General features: G+C 38.2%; 1 protein-coding gene and 1 long non-coding RNA gene across 5 annotated transcripts; one reads left to right on the plus strand and one right to left on the minus strand.

Moving 5' to 3' along the window:
- The first annotated feature begins 6402 nt into the window (after nt 1-6402).
- LOC106297007 lies at nt 6403-8050 on the plus strand. 3 transcript variants are annotated; one of them, XR_001261362.1, is made up of 4 exons: nt 6403-6548; nt 6643-6912; nt 7110-7404; nt 7492-8050. It is a non-coding gene; the product is annotated as an uncharacterized LOC106297007 (long non-coding RNA). The 3 variants fall into 3 exon arrangements; XR_001261361.1 differs by having other exon boundaries at nt 6405-6548; nt 6675-6912; XR_001261360.1 differs by having other exon boundaries at nt 6408-6912.
- A 6863-nt stretch (nt 8051-14913) lies between these two features.
- Nucleotides 14914-16866, minus strand: LOC106296573 (uncharacterized protein ycf45). Of its 2 annotated transcripts, XM_013732733.1 has the most exons (9): nt 16680-16866; nt 16549-16611; nt 16411-16488; nt 16121-16341; nt 15983-16055; nt 15601-15885; nt 15374-15517; nt 15218-15268; nt 14914-15142 (listed from the first exon to the last, which is right to left on the minus strand). In XM_013732733.1, the coding sequence occupies exons 1-9, from the start codon at nt 16815-16817 to the stop codon at nt 15071-15073; spliced, it is 1125 nt and encodes a 374-aa protein (XP_013588187.1). In that variant the 5' UTR covers nt 16818-16866; the 3' UTR covers nt 14914-15070. The 2 variants fall into 2 exon arrangements, with proteins under 2 accessions (XP_013588187.1, XP_013588188.1); XM_013732734.1 differs by lacking the exon at nt 16549-16611 and having other exon boundaries at nt 16680-16865.
- Nucleotides 16867-17491: the final 625 nt, after the last annotated feature.

The raw sequence follows: 17491 nt of genomic DNA on the forward strand, positions 1-17491 counted from the left end.
AACAAGCTGGGGGGCTAACTGTTGGGGTCAAAATCGGTCACGACGGAGTCAGTGTCTGAAAGTCCGTAAAAATCGGTATGAACGTTTTTACGAAAAATAAATCTTCGGAAAAGGTTTATTCTTACGAAGAGCCCTGCGGAAGAAACACGAGACATCGGAGAAAAGCCCGAAAAAGGTCGCACGGTCGCTACGTAGCGACCGAGCTCGAGCCAAGATCGGTCGCCACGTAGCGACTGAGAACACGTCCCGCCCGGTCGCTACGTAGCGACCGAGCTCGAGCCAAGCTCGGTTGCTACGTAGCGACCGAGCGTCCGTCCAGACCGAGCGTCTGTCCCGCTCGGTCGCTACGTAGCGCTCAAGCCAAGCTCAGTCGCTACATAACGACCGAGCGTCCGTCTCGCTCGGTCGCTACATAGCGACCGAGCTCGAGCCAAGCTCGGTCGTTACTTAGTGACCGAGCGTCGGTCTTGCTCGGTCGCTACGCAGCGACCGAGCGTCCGTCCCGCTCGGTCGCAATATAGCGACCGAGTATCCGTCCCGCTCGGTCGCTACGTAGCGAACGAGCGTTTGTTCCGTTCGGTCGCTACGTAGCGACCGAGCTCTTCCAAAACGTCGATACGACATGAATCTATGCATTCTCGTCTACCCTTCGATGCTGTCGTGATCTTGAGTATCTGCAGTAAAAATAGAGGAGAAACAGGAGGTAACACGCCCTTGATCAGTCCCATAACTGATCAGAACCAGCTGAGATCAACAAAACAGAAACTTGCTGTGGTTAAAAAGATGCCAAAGCTTGAGAATGAATATGGGGATCATTACACACGACCACCAGACCCTATGCAGCATGAGAACCAAGTTATAATGAGCATTGGGCAAGGTGTATTGAGAGAAATCATAGATATTCTCCTAGGCAGCCACAAGGAGCTAGTTCGGCCACCAGATCAATCAGCAAGGTTTCTGCTTGTTTTTAGAGATCTAATGCTCTCATTCTATCCGGGAGAGCATAGAACACATGCTGAGACAGCCATGGTTGAGGCGTGCTTATGGAGTAAATGGAGAAAATCTTTTGCAGCAGCAGCTGGTTATGAGTTAAATGGAAAGGAAAGTTTTGTTTGCTACATACTAAGGCACGTGAGGGGCTTAGAGATGATTGAGCAAGGTTCCAAGAGCTCTCTGAAGCGTGGAAAAGGATTGCAGTCCTGGGTATTTGATCCAGGAGATGATCATGTTTCTATCATCTTACAAGTCTCGGATTTGAGGACAAATCCTTTTGAAGGGAGAGAGGATGGTGTGACCCTGATCAGCTCCATACTAAAGAACATGAAGTCAAGGAGAGAAGGAGCTAGGAAATGGATCTTGACACGACCTGATGAGCTTTATGGAAAGCTAAAAGGCTTGATCCATGAGGTACTGGACCGAGAAAAGGCTATGGGCCTTGATGTGGCCTTTATAAAGCATGGACTGACTTTAAACAATCATGGACGACCTGTGACAACCCTGATTGACAAGGAAATGGATAGGATGAAGCTGGTTAGACAGGAAATGGAATGGGAGATTCAGTCTGATCGAGAAATGGACTGGTCAAACCGACATATGCGAGAATTGAGTTGGAAATGGAAGATTGAGAACCAGAGCAGGAACTGGAACATGATGAGGACCTTTATCATCCAAATGAGCATAAGGAGCAGCTTGGTCGGACCTGGAACAAGATGGATCGAGCCCAAGAAAGAGTTGTTCGAAAAAGGCCTTTATCGGCCCAAAAAGTGGAAGGACAAGCCAGCTTGGTTTATGATTGGCCCAATATGATTATGCACGACCATTATGGTCTATTTTAAGTGTATTTGGTTTTATTATTTATGTAAACTCATTAGGAAGAGGTTTTGGGCTTTATAAACCCATTAGGAGTCGGTTTGGTGTTTTAAATCAATTAGCAATAGGATTTGGTTTTGGTTTTCCTAAACCACATTGGTTTAGGCTTAGAGTTTTATGTTTTATGCTTTTAAACAGCAGCACCACGTTTATGTAATTGGCAATCGACATTTTTTATCATCTTCTTTGTTTTGAGTTTTCTCTCAATTCTGCTGGTGTGTAATATCCAGCTTGGGTTCTCTGATTTGGTGTGTCATATCCAGATCAGAAGCCTTGGAGTATCAGGAGGCGAGCCATCTCTCTTGTGTCCCACATCAATCCACAAACCTTGATACAGATCGAGTCTTTGATTCTCTGTTTGCAAGGATTTATATCTGTGATCCATCCTAGACACTAAGCAGGGTGATCCTGTGTCTGTGGAGCAGAAAAAAACATCTTTATAGCATCCCATAGCTCTAAGGAGAAGACCATATCCATCACCTTTCATCCACCCACGCCCCCTTCAAGTGATCCAGGGAGAGACAATCCTATCCAGGGCTACACTGAGAGACAGTCCTATCCAGGGCTACACTAGGTTTACTTGAGACTCATTTATAGATTTCGTTGGGGTTATCCATGTCTCTTTTGTGTAAGACTGCCTATGATAAAGCTAAGAAACAAGAACAGTCATCATGAAGCGGACAAGACGCTAAGAAACAAGAATGGTCATCATCAGCCAGACAAAAAGCTACGAAAAAGACATTCATCACCAAACAGACATAGGCAAGAACCTAAGAAACAAGAACAGTCATCATCGAGCAGACAATCAAGAGGCGGTTTTCCTGGGAGTTTCCCGAGTAGCTTCCAGGGCGGTTTCTCCGGTATATTTCTAGGAGGTTTCCCGGGCAGTTTCCCTCCTGGCGATTTTATACGGGACCAGAGTGGTTTCCTCCACGGTTCCCCCTTCGATTCACCTTTCGGTTCCTTCGATTCCCCATTTGGGTATTAGAACTAGGCTTACACACTAGGACTAAGCAAATGTATATGTCCTATGAGAACGCTTGCTTGAGACTTTTATTTTTAATAGTTGTGATATTTTAAATAAAAGCTATTGTAGGCTTTAGAGAAAAAAACAAAAACACAAGGCTGAAAGTGGTAGTGGTAAAAACATAAAGCATAAAATGGTGGTATACAATTAACACCTGCGTTTGCAAAGATACAAGTGTGTTTGCAAGCGTTCAACTTTTTTTGACCAGCAAAGATAATAGTAATACTGCTAGGCATGGGCGTTCGGGTTCGGATTAAGTTTTCGGGTTCACCCTCCATGATCCCATTCTAATATTTTATAAGTATGAGTCGGGTTCGGATAATAAAACTTCGGGTTCAGTTCTAATTTTTCATACATCTTAAAACTTATAAACTAACCATATGTCGTTCGGATTCAAGTTATATCAGTTCGGTTCGGATATATTCAAAGTAAAAGACAAAACTTAAAGTAGAGCATAAGAAAAAACACTTAAATTGGATAGAAATAATCTAATACACATCAAATTGGTAAAATAACAATTAAATCAAGCAAGAAAACAAACAAACATAGTTTGTAAATAATATGCATGCGCATTACTTTATAGAGTTGACGTTTTTATTTCAAAGAACAAATTATGAAATATTTATTGATAGGTAATTAGATATTGAAAGTATTTATTTAAGTTTTAATACTTATTTTTAAATATCATATAAAAATAAACATTGAATCTATCATATGAAATACATATGTGTGTTTTACATATTTATATTGATTATTAGTTTTAGATTTTTTTGGTTATCCGTTCGAGTTCGGTTAATAACACTTCAGTTTCAGATATGTTTGTATGACCCTACAAGATCCGTTCGAATATTACAGTCCGAATTTCTTGGTTCGGGTTTGATTCGGATTTCGGGTTCCAGATTTTATGGCTTGCCCTAAATACTACTGTCTAAAAGGTGGGACGATTCAATTACTCAAACTGATGGTATACAATTAACATTTAACGTTTAGTTGTAGTGGTGCAACCTAGGTCCACCACTAAAGAAGAGACTGAGCATTGTGTTTTCTTTTAGTTGTCATTGTATTTCTATTAGAGGAGTATGTTTGATGACAATAATGTTGAAAAACTCTTTGCATCTCGTAATTTTTTAGGTGAATGAAAAAACATGCAAGTGCCACTCTCTATCCAGGAATCCTTTGAAGCACTGTCTGTCATATCGTCTTTCGACATGGACGAGCCAAACGTAAAAGATGGATGGCAAAGTTAAAGAACCCCATAGCTTGGACAGACGAAGAAACCTCCCTATTGAATTGGCAGTCAATCTCGAGAACGAGATCTGTCGGGATGGAATTCATAATCATTGTATTTGCTGATGGCGATTGATAGACCTCGAAGATGCTACGTGAGGAAGAAGAATAGAGAGGTGACGTGGAGTTGAAGAATAAAAGCTGCTGGAGTTTGTTACAATCAACGGTCAACAACTTTATGAGTATAAATAGAAGATATAATTGTAGAAGGGCTTTTGTACAATTTGTAAATTGTATCTTGTTCATAGAAGATTGTTTCTTCGGGAATTGGCTCTAGACCTTTTGAGGTTAGAGATTGTAATTCACTTTGATAAAGCAATAAAATAATATTTGCTCTTATCAATTGGTGCGGTGACGAACGTACATGCCGAAGAGGATGAGGGAGGCGAAGGTGATTCAGATCGGCGAACTCAAATCATCGGTCTACAATATCAACGATCAAATCCACTTCTTATCGGGAGGTCACAAGGTGTTATCGGAGGCCTCAACGACGGCAGACAAGAAATTGGAGACGGTGGATACGCGATTGGATTCGATGGAGTCAACTCTGCAATCCATGGTGAGATCGATGGATAAACTGACCTCGGCGATTCATGGAAAACCTCCGATGTATCAGGATCATGCCGGTACATCACAGAATCCCGATAACGTAAACTCTTCGAATCTGGGAGCGAATCCGGAAGATATTTAGCTAGGTTATCGGTCCGTGAGATCTGTGATGAACAATCGCGAAGGATTGTTAAGGAAGGTTGAGATGCCTGTCCTTGATGGTACTCATCCTTACTCGTGGATCTTGCGAGCTGAGAGATTTTTTTGGATCGGTCATATTACGTTGCAAGGAAGAGTGGAGATAGTTTCACGGAGTTTGGAGACTGATGCCTTGAGCTGGTTTAACTAGGAAGAAGTACATCGTCTGTTTCTTTATTGGAGAGATTTCAAGAAGGGGATGTTATCAAGGTTTGCGGATTCTTATGATAGCACGCTGGGGAAGAAATTTTTTGGTATTAGACAGATTGATACCATTGCAGCGTACGTGAGAGAGTTCCAGGAGCTGGCAACTCAAGTGAAGGTTTTTGAAGAAAATTTGGAGAATATTTTCCTTAAGAAAGAATTTCAGGAGGTTTTTAAGATGAAGGAGCCTGTGGGATTGCCAAATTTCATTGATGCGGTGATCTCTATGGACGATAGTGATTTTTGCAAGATGATTGCTGGTAAAGCTTTGGAGACTAAAGTGGTGAAACAAGGTCAAGGAGTCACATTCAGGAATGCCTCTGTTAATCAGAACTCTTGGAGAGGAAGAGCTCAAGGTAATGATACATGACAATTGAATATTCGTGGTGACAAACAGACGGGCCAAAGACAAAATAACACCAACATTATTCCTTACAAGTTGTCTGAAGCAGAGTATGCAGCTAAGAAGCGTAATGGCACTTGTTATACTTACGATGAGAAGTGGTCTAAGGCGCATCTTTGCTGAAACAGAGAACTGCATGTGATGGTGGTGTTAACAGACAATGTCATGGAACTTGGAGACGACAAATTCCATGATACAACTGACGCTGTGAATGACATTGTGGCAGAAGTAATGTGGCTGTCTTTATATTCGTTTTTTTTTTGGAAGATCATCACCAAATACGACTAAGATGTGTGGTTCAATTGGGAAAACGAAGGTTTTGGTTATGATTGACAGTGGTGCTACGCACAATTTCATATCACCTACAGCTGTAATGCACGCACGATTGAAGCAAGAAAACAGTTCCATGATGAAGATTAAAGTTGGGACTGGAATTGTGGTAACAGGATCGGGTGACTTTATTGTTCTCGAACCTGGGAGTGTTGACATCATATTGGGGGTTCAATGGCTGCGGACTGGTAAATGCGAAGTGGACTGGGAATATCAAACACTCTCGTATTCGTCTATGGGAATGAAGTATACTTTGCAAGGTGATCAATCTATTGCATGTAAAGAGATAACTGCTGATATGGTTTCCGTGTTTTTGAGATTACAATCACTACAGAAAATGTAGATATTAATAGCATTATATTATAGCATTTATAACAATTCTGCTATTGTATACACACACTTTCTTTTTTTTATAGTGTTTGTCAATATAAAAAGCTATTTTTATTATTGCGGAAAATAAAAAGTTTTAGCCACTTTAATTTGCTAAGTACAAGGGCCAACATTAGAAAAAAAATAAATTGGCACCAAAACACTTCTTAGATTTGTTGAGATGGCTTTGTATTGTTTCTCAAAATCGTAAACAGGAGTCTCTTTCTCTACCTCTCTCTCTCGAACTCATCGTCTCTTCATCTCCATCTCTCCTCCGTAGTGCTTTCCGGTCAGTTTCTTCATGGCTTTCCGGTCAGTTTCTCTTCTTAATTCTTTCTTAGCGTTTCAATTTGGGGTTTTTTAGGTTTGAGTTTCGATTTATCTTGACTATCTGTTCTGGGTCAAGGGGTTACGATTTTGTAATGATTTATGGGTCAGAGGAAGCAGAGCACGACAGAGTTTTGCGGCGAAGTTACCAAAGAGGAATCTGCTGGCTAATGTTCAAAAGGCCTCTACGGTGGCTTAGAATGCTCATCGAAGAGCTTCACTGGAGCTTCTTCTTCGGTATAATTGTCGTCTACGGCGTTAGCCAAGGTCTCAGTAAAGTTTTGGGTTCTGTTGACCGATGTTGTAAGGGTTTTTGGTTACAGGAGACGACCCTATTTCATATTCGCTGGTAAGTTCACTGATCAATCCTCAAAAGGTTGTTTATTTGGTTCTTAATAAAACAAAGATGTCATCTTTTTGTCTTTTTCTATTTGATAGCTCTTTGTTTTCTCTCTTCTTGAGTTTATAGGATACTGCATGTTTTCAGTGGCTTTGTTTGTTCATTTAGTTCTAAAGGTTGTAGCTTTAATGGTGTTCGTTGCGTAGGGGAATGATTTTACTCCTTTTGAAGGTTATTTGATGGGAGAGTTGAGGATGCACTTTTGATGTCTCTCATGATGAAGGGCCGTAAGAAGAAAGAGAGGTTTGCTTTACAGGATAAACCACAAGAACTACTTGAAAAACGGCCGTGTAGTTACATCTCCGGCGGTCAACAACACGGAGACCGATTGAATAACTGCAGATGAAGATGTGATTGGATATGATTTTCTAGTGATAGCTACTGGTCACAACGACCTGTTCCCCAAAACCAGACAAGAAAATCTCTCACAGTACCAAACATGTAAATGATCTAAACCCTCGTGCTTGTTGGAAAGTTAGGACTCGAAACTAGTTTTATCTTTACTTTGCTGATCTTGTTTGGTTGCAGAATATGAGAAGATCAGATCTTCTAAATCAGTTCTGATTGTTGGTGGAGGACCTTCTGGTGTGGAACTAGCTGCAGAAATCTCTGTTCAGCTTCAGACGGAAACAAAACATACCGGACTTCAGGAGGAGAGACTATACACGCAGGTTGTCATTTCCTCTGTGTTGTGAAACCTCTGTCTTCTCAATGGCTCAGTGGGGCTGTTTTGAAAGATAGCTTGGGTCAGAGATGGTCATTGTTTCTTTAGGAAGAAAAGACTAGTTGGCTCTGTTTCCGTTTGCGACGTTCGTTGGTTGCCTCCCTGGTTTGATCAAGTCGAAGGATCTATTTGTAAGGAAGACGAGGAAGACAAGAGGGCTAAATCCTAAACTTGTTCAAGATTGAGTCATTTAGTATGTTTCAGAGGTTTCATCTTGTGTGTGTTTTTTTTCTCTTTCGTGCGACCTCTTTGTTTCATTGTGGAGTGAATGTAGGTTTGCGTATGTTGTTTGTGTGTTGTATCTTTGATGTACTATTGATATTATTTGAATCAAATAAAAAACCGGAAGAATAGTTAACCAAACGGAAACCATTGGAATCGGCGGTCATACAATATTTATATATATATATATATATTCATAAAATTAGGGATAAAAATGATAATTAGAGTTTTGTTATAAAATATTTATATATATAATATTTTACGGGTTATATATTTAGTAAGATACTAGTATATGGAGTTTGGTGTACTTCAGACCTTAAACCCCAAATCCAAATCCTTACATCATACTTCAAACCCTAAACCCCGTAACTTAACCCTAAACTATAGACATATATATATATACCCCAAATTGATCATATACCCTAAACTATTAACTAGAAATCTTAAAACTCTAAATGTATACCATAAATCAGATACTCTAAATCATATCTATATCATATACTCTAAACTCACACCTTTAACCTATAATTTTTAAATACAAAAATAAATATAATCAATAATTAGTAAAAATAAAACTTTATATAAATCTAACTACTATATAATACTTAAAAATATTATTTAAAAAAAATTAAAATCTTAACCTCATACTTTATATATCTAAACTCTAAACCCACAAATTTCAAACCATATATCATAAAAAACATAACCTTTAAACTCAAAATTTTAATAATCCAATTCATATTTAAAATAAATTAAAACTGTGATATTTAAATGTTATATTGTCTAACATATAAATTAATAAAACAATAAATTAAATTTCTATATATATTTACCAAATATAAACTATCAAATCATCTTTTATACAATAAAACACAAGTCAATCAACAATTCTCTGAGTGACATGTGTCATTTACAGTTTTTTTCTTAAATTAACTTTTTTTTTTGTTTTAAAAGATTAATTAAAAAAATTGATTTTCAGCAATTGTTTAATCATAAACACAAAAAAAACTCTGTAACCGTAAAACCTTTTCCATTTTTAATTTTTTGAAACTATAAAATTTGAAAATCCCTGGATTTTCTCAAATCACCACGTTCAAAAGTGAACATATCTTCTACAACTCCTAAATCATGGCACGTTTCTAATTGTTTCTTACTTATATATATAACTTTCAATCAAAAATTTGTTTTTTTTATTTGCTCTCATTTTCCACAGTTTCATCTTCTTCGTCGATTTGTTTTTTTTCTTTTGGGTTCTGAACCTCGCAAAAGAAAATTTATGTTTTGATCCAGAATTCTATTCTTCCCAACGTAATACTCTCTTTTTTATTTTTGCATGATTCACATTAAAACATACCAGTCGAGTTTTATCCTGGTTCAGAGCTTTAGTTCTTTCAAAAAAAGGGAAATCAAAAACATTGTCAAGGTATAGTAAGTATATATGACTATATTAATTATATAACTTATATTTGAAATAGATTACTCTTTTCTCTTTCTTTGACAAAAAAAGATTCAACTATTTACAAATAGGTGTTTCTTTCGTTAATGGTTTGGATGTGTATATAGAATCTCCAAGCACGAGACCTTAACTGGATTTGAAATAGTAACGTGAGTATTTGGCATTTTCTTTCAGTTAACCATAACTTTTTTGGTGTTTTAAAGCTTTGTCTGCAAATAATTTAGGTTAAATATGGTTATAGAGAAAAAGAAAAGCTAGGCCATTTTACCAATGAGGTACATGAAGGTGGTATATAGGTGTTGCGGTGGGAATTACCGAACGAGATTAAGGTCCATTGTTAAAAGATGTAATTTTAGTTAATTATAACTGCAAGCTGTTATAATTTCCTTCGTAAAATATTTTTAATTTCAGGTTTTTAGTAGAACAAGTATATTTTTTGGCTAAAGCAAATACCACGTTGATGTTGATTATATTTCTCGATGCATAGCATCGGGCATAATACTAGTTTATATATTAAAGCACAAGTCACATGACTTATCAAATTTTGACATATGGCTTATACTTCAAATTAATTTTAAAAACAAGATTAAAATGTATTATTGATACAATTATGCTTTGCTCAGATGAAAAATAAAACCGCATGTGTCGAGTAAAGGAAGAAAAAAAATAAAGTTTCATATATCTAAATCATATTCCTCAATTATAGCCACGATCCCCATTTTTCAAGTAAACTGATTAGGCTAATCTAAATAAACTGTAAAATCATCTCTTTTTGTGCACCGAACTATAAAATCATTTCAACAAATAAGTTTTTCTACAAACAGGTCTTAGTTCTAACGGGTAAAACTTTGTATTGTTGAAGAAGAATAGATATGTTTTGAGCTGGCGAAGGTTGAAGACGAATGGAATAATACATATAGTTGCAGAACGCTTGACCATTCAGAATTTGGGTAAACAATAATCTTCTTTACTTTTTTAGTTTTAGCAATTTTTAAGTTAAATTGCTAATCATTTATGTAATTAATTTTGAAAATTTGAAGATTATAACATGTTAAAAAATTAAAGTCAGTAACATGTTCAAAAAAAATTAAAGTCAGTAAAATTGATTCGTGGCGGGTGATACTAGTAACATAAATAAAAGAGAGAGAAAAGAAACATTGTCATTGTCCAATAATATAACACTACAAGGATCACAATTCTTTACCATTGGATTTAATCTAACGGAACAAATCTAACAATACTCATCTCTCTCTTTTTTTCTTTGCGTCGATAGATTCTTTGTCTATCTCTTTGCCTTTAATTTTTTTCTTCTGAAAACTCATCTCTCCATAGATTCTCTCTCAATCTCTTAATCTCTATTAACAAAATCAAAACTTGTTTTCCTCTTCCTCGTTCATCTCCTTTATCTTTGTCTCAGTCAAAACAGATTCTTCAAGCCATGGCTGGAGGAAGACATGACAACGACGCTCGATCTGTCTCTATATCTCTCTCTATTAGTTTGAATCTGATTTTATTTGTTTTGTTTGTAGGGTCGATTCAACACATGAGAGGCTGAAGAAGACGATGGTACATCCGCGCGTTACCACCACCATCGCTTCTCAGATCCATCCGTCTTCACCAGTCAAGTTCTCAATGAAAGTCCTTGTCTTTGGCTGGATGCCATTCAAAGGAGATATCTTGCCGGAGTCGAAGAGGGAGTGGAGTCGGAGCTGTGTCGGATTCTGTAGGCGGAGGAAGACGGTGGATGATGGAAGAAGACAGCAGATGGCATAGCTGACAGAGTGTTTGAAGCGTCGATGGTGGAGGATCCGGTAAAGGTGGAGGCGGAGGCGGAGTTAGAGATTTTTTTAGGTTTTTTTTGGTTACAATTAAACCAAACTTGGTTTAATGTTTTTTTGGTTTAATGTGTAAACTGATCTTATTTGTAAACTGATTATAATTAATAAATAAAATTTAAATTTTTATCTCTAAACTAATTTTTGATTTAATTTAATCAATCATTTTTAATTAATTAGTTTTAATCAATTATTTTAATTAATTTTTAATCAATTAATTTATTTCATTTTAACAATTGCATAGAAACTATCGCTATCAATGTTTATTTAACTATAGCATCTGAAAGATCCGCTATCAAAAGGATCGGATCTACGATAACGGGCGCTGTCAGAGCGTTTTAGGGAATGCTATTAAAACGAACTAATAGCGTTTAACGACCGCTATTAATACCCACATTTCCTGTAGTGAATCAGTCGAGTCGGGTGATGCGATAGCTGAGATCATTCCGAGAAACATTCATCTTGTGTTGGATCAATTTCATGAGGTGTTTGCTGAGCCAACACAACTACCACCGAAATGTGGATTTAAGCATTCCATTCAACTCTTTCCTGGTACCAAACCTATCTGTATGAGGCCTTATAGATATCCTCATTTTCACATGGAAGCTATGGAGAAATTGGTGGAGCAGATGCTGCAGACTGGAGTAATACGTCATAGCAGAAGTCCTTATGCTAGTCATGTCTTATTGGTGAAGAAGAAGGACAATACATGGCATTTCTGTGTCGACTATAGAGGAATTAATAAACCTACTATACCGGACAAGTTTCCCATTCCAGTCATAGACCAGCTTTTGGATGAGTTGCAGGGTGCACATGTCTTTTCAAAACTGGACATGCGATCTAGTTATCATAAGATACGGATGAAAGAAGCTGATATAGAGAAGACTGCGATTAGGACTCATGCATGGCACTATGAGTTCTTGGTAATGCCCTTCGGCTTATCGAATGCCCCAGCAACATTTCAGTCTCTGATGAATGAATTTTTCAGGCCATTGTTGAAGAATTTTGTGCTTGTATTCTTCGATGATATCTTAGTCTACAGCAGAAGTTTGGAAGAGCACGCTTTGCATTTACAGACTGTCTTGGAAGTCTCGGTTCAACATCAACTATTTGCCAATATGAACAAGTGCTCTTTTGGCCAAAGCAATGTGGAATATATGGGCCATTTTATATCGGTAGAAGGGGTAGCAACTGATCCAGCCAATACATCTGCGATCACAAAATGGCCTGCTCTGAAGTCGGTGAAGGAGTTGCAAAGTTTCTTAGGCCTTACAGGCTATTATAGGAGGTTTGTGAAGGCTTTCGGTATTGTTGCACGGCCATTAACGGATTTGTTGAAGAAGGATGCTTTTGATTGGGGTAACAAAGAAGGCGTTTGAATACTTGAAGCTAAGAATGATTAGTTCCCCTGTTCTTTCCATTACAAATTTTCAAGAAAAGTTCATAGTGGGCTTAACTGATCGTGAGCAGTTAAAACCGGTTTACGAGAGAGAGTTGATGGAAATTGTGATGGCTATGCAAAAATGGAAAGACTATTTGATGGGGAGGAAGTTTACTATTTTCACAGATAAAAAAATCTTGAAATTTATGTTGGACCAGAGGGATGTGTCTATGGATTAACAGAAGTGGCTCACTAAGCTCTTGGGATATGACTTTGAGATAATATACAAGGCGGGGGTTGATAATAAGGTTGCTGATGGTTTATCTCTACTGGTCTTCGATCAATCTTTTTCAGTAATGGAGTTGTTCACAGCTATTACTCAAGTATCTAATCTACAGATGCAAGACATATTTGAAGAGATTGATGCGGATGCTCACATACAACAGACTTTACACAATCTGCTGGTTGGTTCTTGTGAAAAACCAGGATTCATTGTGAAGAAAGTTGTTCTATAAAGATAGATTGGTATTGCCGAAGTCTTCAAAGTTTATTGAGGTGATATTAAATGAGTATCACAGTAGTGTGTTGGGCGGTCATTCGGGTGTTCTGAAGATGACTAAGTGAATTCAGCGTCTCTTTCACTGGCCGAATCTCAAGAAGGATGTGCAGAAGTTCGTGTCTGAGTGTCAGGTTTGTCAGACTCATAAATCTTCAACCCTGTCTCCTAGTGGCCTTCTACAACCAATTTTGTTGCCTACGCAAATTTGGGAAGAGCTATCTATGGACTTCATCGGGGCTTACCAAAATCAAATGACACGGATGTGATTTGTGTTGTTGTGGATCGGTGGCTGAGAATTTTGTGAAGGAGATCGTCAGATTGCATGGGATTCGGTTGTCCATAATTTCTGATCGAGAGAATTTTCTTGAGCAGTTTTTGGAGAGTGTTTCAAACTAGCAGGAACAGAGCTTAAGTTCTCCACAGCCTATCATCCTCAAACAAATGGGCAAACGGAAGTCATTAACCGCTATTTGAAATCATATTTGAGATGTTTTACATCTTCTTATCTGAAGCAATGGGGTTAGTATTTATCTTGGACTGAGTTTTGGTACAACTCTTCTTTTCACACGTCGTTGAAGGCCACACAATTTGAATTGGTTTATGGTTGCAAACCACCGTCTTTGTTGAAGTTTGAGGAGGGGTCTACAAAGAATTTTGAGTTAGAATCAATGTTGCGTGAACGTGATGCGATGCTTGATGATATGAAAATGCATCTGCTGAGAGCTCAAGATACTATGAAGAATAACACTGACAAGAGTAGGAGAGACTTGCAGTTTGATGTTGGAGCTTTGGTGTTTTTGAAGCTAAGGCTATATAGACAGACGAGTGTCTCAAAGTGTTTTTGTCAAAAGTTGGCTGCTAAGTTCTATGTTCCTTTAAAAGTGTTGGAGAGGGGTTAGTGAGGTTGCTTATCGGTTGGAGTTACCATCTACTTGTCAAATTCATCCGGTCGTTCATATCTCACAGCTTAAACCGATGTTGGGGTCTGATCACACGTTTATGCCATTACCTGAAACATTGAATGAAGCGGATGAGTTGGTGTTGAGTCCTGAAGAGTTATTGGATTATCGCTATGATGAGACAGAAACATCGGAGGTGCTGGTGAAGTGACAGAGTTTTCCAAAATAAGAGCTTACTTGGATGAAGATATCAGAATTGGAACAGAGTTTTCTATCCTTTGAGCTTGAGGGCAAGCTCAGTTTCGGGGAGGGGGATATTGATAGATCTCGAAGATGTTATGTGAAGAAAAAGAGTAGAAATGGAGAAGTGTTGCGTGAAGAAGAAAAATAGAGAGGCGACGTAGAGTTGAAGAATAAAAGTTGTTGGAATTTGTTACGGTCAACAATCAACAAGAGTATAAATAGAAGATATTATTGTAGAAAGACTTTTGTGCAATTTGTAAATTGTATCCTGGTTCTGGAAAATTGTTTCTTCAGGAATTATCTCTAAACCTTTTGAAGATAGAGATTGTAATTCACTTTAATAAAGCAATTAAATACTTACTTTTCTCTTATAAGCGATGAAGAGAAAGGTGGTAACACCAACATGTATTATATGATTAGCTAGAGTATAAATACCTCATTTACCTATACGAAGAACTAGCTATGTATTGTTTAAAAAGCAAAAGTTACCTTGAGAAACAAATATCAATAGTAGGTTTGGATTCACAACATGTTTTCTTTTTCGTTACGGTTCATCTTCTTCTACCAAAGCTCCACTAGTCTTGAATCTGTGAATCTTTTTTTTTTCTCCCAAGAATCTCTGGACGCAAGATAAATAATGATATATGCATTAATATTCCAAATGATATATGCATCTCCAAGTCGCATATACTGTATTAGTCACTCATACAAATGTTTGTCAATCCTTTGCGAACATCTTTGTTCACAAGAAAGCCAAAGATGGTGGACATAACGATTAAAAGGAAAACTCAGATGCCTTGTCCGTCGTATGACTTCCATCTTTCTATCACTACTTTAAACTCCTCATCTCTTTTCCTAACCTGCAAATGGAAAAACCACAAGTTGTAAATTAGCCTATACAAGTCATATTAGTACCTTAGAACATCTTTATGTACCTCAACCATGGGGTTCCTTCCTCGAAGCAACATATCAACACTCTTTTCAGTCTGCACAAGAGTAAGCGAAATAAGGTACTGAACGTCCACAAGAATAGTGACTACGATGCAAGAACGGAGATTTATGAGAAAAAAAAGATCAAGTAGGAACTATACTTGATGTGCAATCCAATAATCTCTTTCTCTTATCTCGATCAAGAAATAAAAAGTTGGGGGAGCTTTTCTCTCGAGAATGCTCTTCCGGCTCCTTCTCGCCCGCGCTTCTTCATCTCCAAGAGTGACAGTCTCAATACCACCAATCTACAAACCAACAATGAAAAAAGATTTGTGAAAACCAGAAAGAAAAAGGACAATACAACATTCCAGACAGTTTATTGTTTTACCAAGTCTGAAAGAGTAGGGTTCTTAATGATGTTCTGGAGCTGCTCTCCATGAGCAGTGCCAATCAACATAACTCCCCTTTCAGCAATGGAACGACAGGCAAGCGCTTCAGCTTCTGTGCCGATCTCATCAACGATGATCACCTGAGGCATATGGTTCTCTACTGCCTCAATCATCACTTTATGCTGCAAAGATGGCTTAGGTACTTGCATTCTACGCGCACCTCCAATAGCTGAGTGCGGAATATCTCCATCTCCTCCAATTTCATTGCTCGTATCAATTATCACCTAAACACACATTTCACCAATAACCAAATCACTATTAAAGGCAGAACCTTTCATGGCTAAGAAACAAATTACGAAAGGGAAAGGCAACAAAACCCACCACTCTTTTCTGGAATTCATCAGACAAGACACGAGCCATCTCTCGCAAAACAGTGGTCTTTCCAACACCAGGCCTATGGATTTAACTCGATCAAAGAGTGAGAAATAAAGCAAGTGTGGTAAGAGAAGCGAAAAGTACCGTCCAACGAACAAGATGCTTTTGCCGTAGTGAAGAAGATCATAAAGCATGTCAATGTTACCACTCACAGCCCTCCCAACCCGACAAGTAAGACCAACAATGAAGCCTTTCCTATTGCGAATGGCTGAAATTCTATGCAATGTACCTTCAATTCCAGCTCTGTTATCAGCCCCAAACTCACCTACCAGCTCTTGAGCATCCTCTAGCTCTTCAATGGATACCTAAGCTAGTGTTTTCATGAACACAAGAATCAAACACACACACAATAACACATGAAAAGATTGGTTTACCTCGATGTTCCTAAGATACTGGCCTCCTCGTTCTCCGAGATAACGTGCTTCAGGTGGTCTCCCCAAGTCCATTATCACCTAACCCATACACAAAATCATCATTGTGTGATTGAGAAGAACAAGTGAAGAGTTAACAACCTCTACGAGCTGGTTCCTGCGGGGATCGTTCAGGAGACGGTGACGCAGATCTCTCGGGAGAATCTACCGAGACGAAAGCGTTTAGGCAAAATAATATCAGATTCACGTGTACATGAGAGGTGATTTTAGACCTCAAGTAATGCGCTGAGATTGTCGTTGACGATCATGGATGAGGACTTCGGAAGAGCGAACGAAACCGGAAGTTCACGGCGGATTGGGAAAAGAAGGCGGCAAGCTTCGGCGCCCCATGGGACGCACACTCCGGCCATCTTTAACTGCAACCAACAGGTGGATAAGGAAGATTCCAGTGACCAAAGAATCCCCCCCAAAAAAAAGAAACATTATTAAATTATGGGCCTTTGAGCTATCAAAAACTCTTACGAAATTGGGCTTTTCTTCACATAAAAGCCCATTTATTTTGTATATTAAAAAAAAACCAGTTATCTTGACCTACAAAATTTGGTACGGTACTGGATATGATTTATTAGATACAATTAGTACAGAGATCAATCATTGACTAAGCCATGCCAAGAGAACCATATCACGAGAAACAAAAACCTATAATAAAGAAAAAGAAGTCGAAGCTACATAACCAAAAAGCAAAGAGTGAGGAAGATCTAAGAAGAGAAATAAGAGTCAAACACTGATGTAGCCAGACAACACCACCACACCTCTTCAACATCGCAAAGATCAGGAAATTTTCACACCATCACTTCATCACCGAGATAAGAGACCTCCTCTCAATCCAAAAAATGAACGCTTCCAAAGCTGCATGCAACTTGGACAAAACGATATATATAGGTGAAAACTAACAAAATTTTAGTACAATAGGTATCCACCGGAGCTGATTTACGTTAATATGAGTTTTACTTTGATGGGAGAAGCTGGAGATCAGTTAGGAGATATACCATCACGGATTTAGCTTGTTAAAACATTTTCATTT

The sequence above is a fragment of the Brassica oleracea genome, chromosome C6, assembly GCF_000695525.1.
Source record: "Brassica oleracea var. oleracea cultivar TO1000 chromosome C6, BOL, whole genome shotgun sequence".
Taxonomy (NCBI): Eukaryota; Viridiplantae; Streptophyta; class Magnoliopsida; order Brassicales; family Brassicaceae; genus Brassica; species Brassica oleracea.

Excerpts from the sequence above, each read along its gene's own strand:
- LOC106296573 (XM_013732733.1), bottom strand. The coding sequence starts at position 16,817 with ATGGCCGGAGTGTGCGTCCCATGGGGCGCCGAAGCTTGCCGCCTTCTT. Across the intron at positions 16,612-16,679 it reads ATCTCAGCGCATTACTTGAG|ATTCTCCCGAGAGATCTGCG; the intron begins GTCTAAAATCAC and ends TCGTCTCGGTAG. Across the intron at positions 15,518-15,600 it reads ACCCTACTCTTTCAGACTTG|ATTGGTGGTATTGAGACTGT; the intron begins GTAAAACAATAA and ends GTTGGTTTGTAG.